The 3,248-nt window shown below is 41.9% G+C and overlaps 1 protein-coding gene across 1 annotated transcript; it reads right to left on the bottom strand.

Moving 5' to 3' along the window:
* Positions 1 to 328: 328 nt before the first annotated feature.
* LOC112273008 (uncharacterized) lies at positions 329 to 2,225 on the bottom strand. Its single transcript, XM_024501301.3, has 4 exons — positions 1,866 to 2,225; positions 1,584 to 1,705; positions 944 to 1,050; positions 329 to 837 (listed from the first exon to the last, which is right to left on the bottom strand). Exons 1-4 carry the CDS (start codon positions 1,912 to 1,914, stop codon positions 702 to 704), a joined length of 414 nt encoding a protein of 137 aa, XP_024357069.1. The 5' UTR covers positions 1,915 to 2,225; the 3' UTR covers positions 329 to 701.
* Positions 2,226 to 3,248: the final 1,023 nt, after the last annotated feature.

Raw genomic sequence — 3,248 nt, 5'->3', positions numbered from 1 at the left:
AATGAGTTAATTTAAGAAATATGCGAGTCAATTTAATATTCCCTTTGATATGTGTAAATATATATATATATATATATATATAATCATACATTGTAACCCCTTACAAAATATAATTTGATTTTTGACATTAAGCTTAACATCCAGACATCTCAAAAACACAGAGTAATCAACTCCAACTACACTTTTACACATTACAATACATTTTAAAAAGGAATATAGAGAAAAGAAGAAAAGAAACTCTAAGAATCTCTTAGCAGCATGCAATGTTTTCCTTCAAACTGGCATCCGGTGGATGGATCGCCTTCCATTCATGAACGGAAACAATCGCTGCATACAATTGCTGGTAATACCTTTTAATTCCGCTGTCTGTGTAATGTTACATTCTGATACTAAGGTTGTTGATTCTTGTATGATACCTCAGCGGAGGGCAAACTATGAGCACATATGTTGCCCACATTGACGTGAACCTATAAACTCCGTCTCAAAAGCTATAACACAATATGCGAGATGAGAAACAGTTCACCGAATTCCTATCTATCTACCTATCTTTACATTTATAAATACATACATACAGACTGTGCAGTTGATGGTTTTATGTGCAAAACTGTAGTACAGTGCTAGAAAACACAACGATAGGGCTTATAGGATTCGGTACACAACGTGGCTGTCACTGTGGATTATACAAGCTTCCTGGGGCATCGTTACATTGCAGAGATGGATCTAGTGTGACGGTTTGCAAAGTCGTGCTGTGGAACGTAAGGGCGGTGGCGAGCGTGGCCTGGATGATCTGGTATGTCCGGCGGAGCGTTCAAATAAGCCCAGTTGCTCCTTGTCCACCTGCAGGTCAGAGCCATGGATCAGACTCTCTTGCGTGGAATCATATCCAGTGTTGTGTACTATTCTAGGGAAGAAGAAACTCTGGAATGAGGTCCAAGAAGCTTACCAGTCACGGCTACTTGCGAGAGGCTGCGTCAGCTCGACCACCGCTTCGTGTGTCGTGGCTCCGTCAGCGGTAACTACCGTCGTCGTCTGCTTCGTTTCATTCGCATTCTGGAAACATAATGCCGCCTGTGTCAGTCCCGCAAGCTTCCAGTAGAATTTGGTTTAGCAAACTAGCAAACTAGCTTTGTTTCTCTGTGCTTCAACAGTTGCTATGAAGTTTCACATTCGTGTACCGAAGCCTAGGAAGTCAACTAAATTTCTGCCAGTGCCCAAAGTCTCTTGGTGGATACAACTCGAGCATCGTTTGCTGCAGACGTTAGCTTCTGCAAACCTTTTCTTAGTTTCTTGGGTGGACGTTTCTGACTACAAAAAAATAGTATACGCATTCACGAAGTTGCATACTGCAGCGATTCCGGTGATTCTCTCGCACCTATTTCCTCATAGAAGTTAAGTTTTCTCCGCTGACCGACGCGTACTCAGACACAAACAAGAGCTGCTTCTCGTGGGATCTTAAGTTGATCACTGGAGGAGACATTGGTTGCAGATGTCATGGTTCGAGCTATTCACCTGACAGGATACGAGGGTGTGACGCTCCGATGCAATGGTAATTTGAGAGAAATTTTAAAGTATGGTCAACTTACCAGCAGGGAATTCGCATTCCGATCGTCGTCTTTCTTGGCATGGAGTTCTATCTCTTGTTGCTTGTGGCGCCAAAACGCTTCTATCTCCTCGTTCGTCATGGATGTCTTGCTCCTCTTCATTACTGCGCTCACGAATCATGTCTTAGATCCAAATCTCTTCTTCAATTCAAGCTATATTTGGGATATGGAGTGAAAGACCTCCTATTTAGCGCAGACGAACGTGTTACGTAAATACGTAGGAACTGCTCAAGAGAAACATAATTTCGTAGTAGAATTACTCACCTTTCTGAGGATCTAGAAGGATATCCCACCCGGGCATTAACGACCCCATGCTGTTACGCAGCGTTAACTTCCAGACAATCCGAATTCAAATTATTTCTGCGACGAGACACAGAATGCAGCCTCTAAGATCGAGGGGAGTTACCCAAGCACAATCCAAAGATGGCAACTCCCTACTCATCACATAATACAACGTCTTTGCAACACACACTGCACCGGAGGCTTTCCACCACCTTCGATCTACTAGTTCGCACCTACACGGGGATCAGCCCAACTGAGCTCTACAGCGGTAAGCACAATACAACACAACCCAAATGGGACGAAAGCAGAAATATCTAGGAGCTACAAGTGAAGGCCAACGCAATCGACTAGTGCAAGCGCTCAAACCGTGAAGCGAGTGTGATATCTCGATGCGGAGCCTAATTTTTTATAAATAAATTAGAATAAGCGCTTGACCTGTTTACATGCTGGTATGTGGTTTATGTAAAATGTTGAAGTAAGTTGTATATGTATGTAAAAATCACATTGAACGTGTCATTCTACAGAAGATGTTATTTGCATCCATTGAATTAAATGTATTATGTATTTATATGTACTCTTTACAAGTGTGAGGTGTAGATTTGTGACATGAAATAATAAACTTTCTTGTACCTTTTCAATATGCAATAAACAATGTCTTTTTAGTTCATCTTATGTGTTCTGGTTTTATGGCTAAAATGCACTTAGTAGTGAACAAATAAATTTATCAAAGTGTTACAACATATTCAATATTTGACAAATTTGAAGGCTGTTGTACGATTTCATTGATCTTAGTATAGGCTCAAGTACCAAAACACCAATACTAATGACTAGTGTTCAACATTATTCCCAAATAATATTTACTTCGAATGACCACCTCAGTTTTATCACGTTTTGCTAACAAAAAATAAAATAAAATAAATAGAATATTAGTGTAAGGTCCAGATTTAAATATTTACAAACTCAATGAGCTGCTGACCAGACTAAGCCGTGAACCCATGCCTTCAACTTGCCATGCCATGGCCCTCAGCCCATTCTCCAACGCACCCAAACGCTGCCACCGCTGCACCCATATGTGCCAGGCTGGCGGATCCAACGGCCCAAGTTCCTTGCCTGGCCACACAGACCCGACGATGCTGATCTGGAAGTAAAGATCTGTGCTCGTAGATAAGGATGAATGAGCGGGAACGACGTGGGTGACGTGGAAAATGTCCCCTGAATGTGCATCGTTGGACTTTGGTGCCACGTCAGATTCCATGCGGCAGGTCTTTGCATGCTGTGCAGTGTGACTGGATGATGACGTGCCAGTACAGCGATAAAGTTCTACTTCATGATCTGCATATATCACTTATTTAGGTTTTTCATTTT

This window comes from Physcomitrium patens, chromosome 20 (assembly GCF_059467195.1).
Source record: "Physcomitrium patens ecotype Gransden chromosome 20, ASM5946719v1, whole genome shotgun sequence".
NCBI lineage: Eukaryota > Viridiplantae > Streptophyta > Bryopsida > Funariales > Funariaceae > Physcomitrium > Physcomitrium patens.
The sequence above is the reverse complement of the archived record's forward strand: the minus strand, read 5'-3'. Positions and strand labels throughout refer to the sequence as shown.

Coding starts and splice junctions, on each gene's coding strand:
- LOC112273008 (XM_024501301.3), bottom strand. CDS start 1,914: ATGGGGTCGTTAATGCCCGGGTGGGATATCCTTCTAGATCCTCAGAAA. Junction 1,051..1,583: donor GGAATGCGAATTCCCTGCTG/GTAAGTTGACCA, acceptor TTATGTTTCCAG/AATGCGAATGAAACGAAGCA. Junction 838..943: donor CTCGCAAGTAGCCGTGACTG/GTAAGCTTCTTG, acceptor TCTGACCTGCAG/GTGGACAAGGAGCAACTGGG.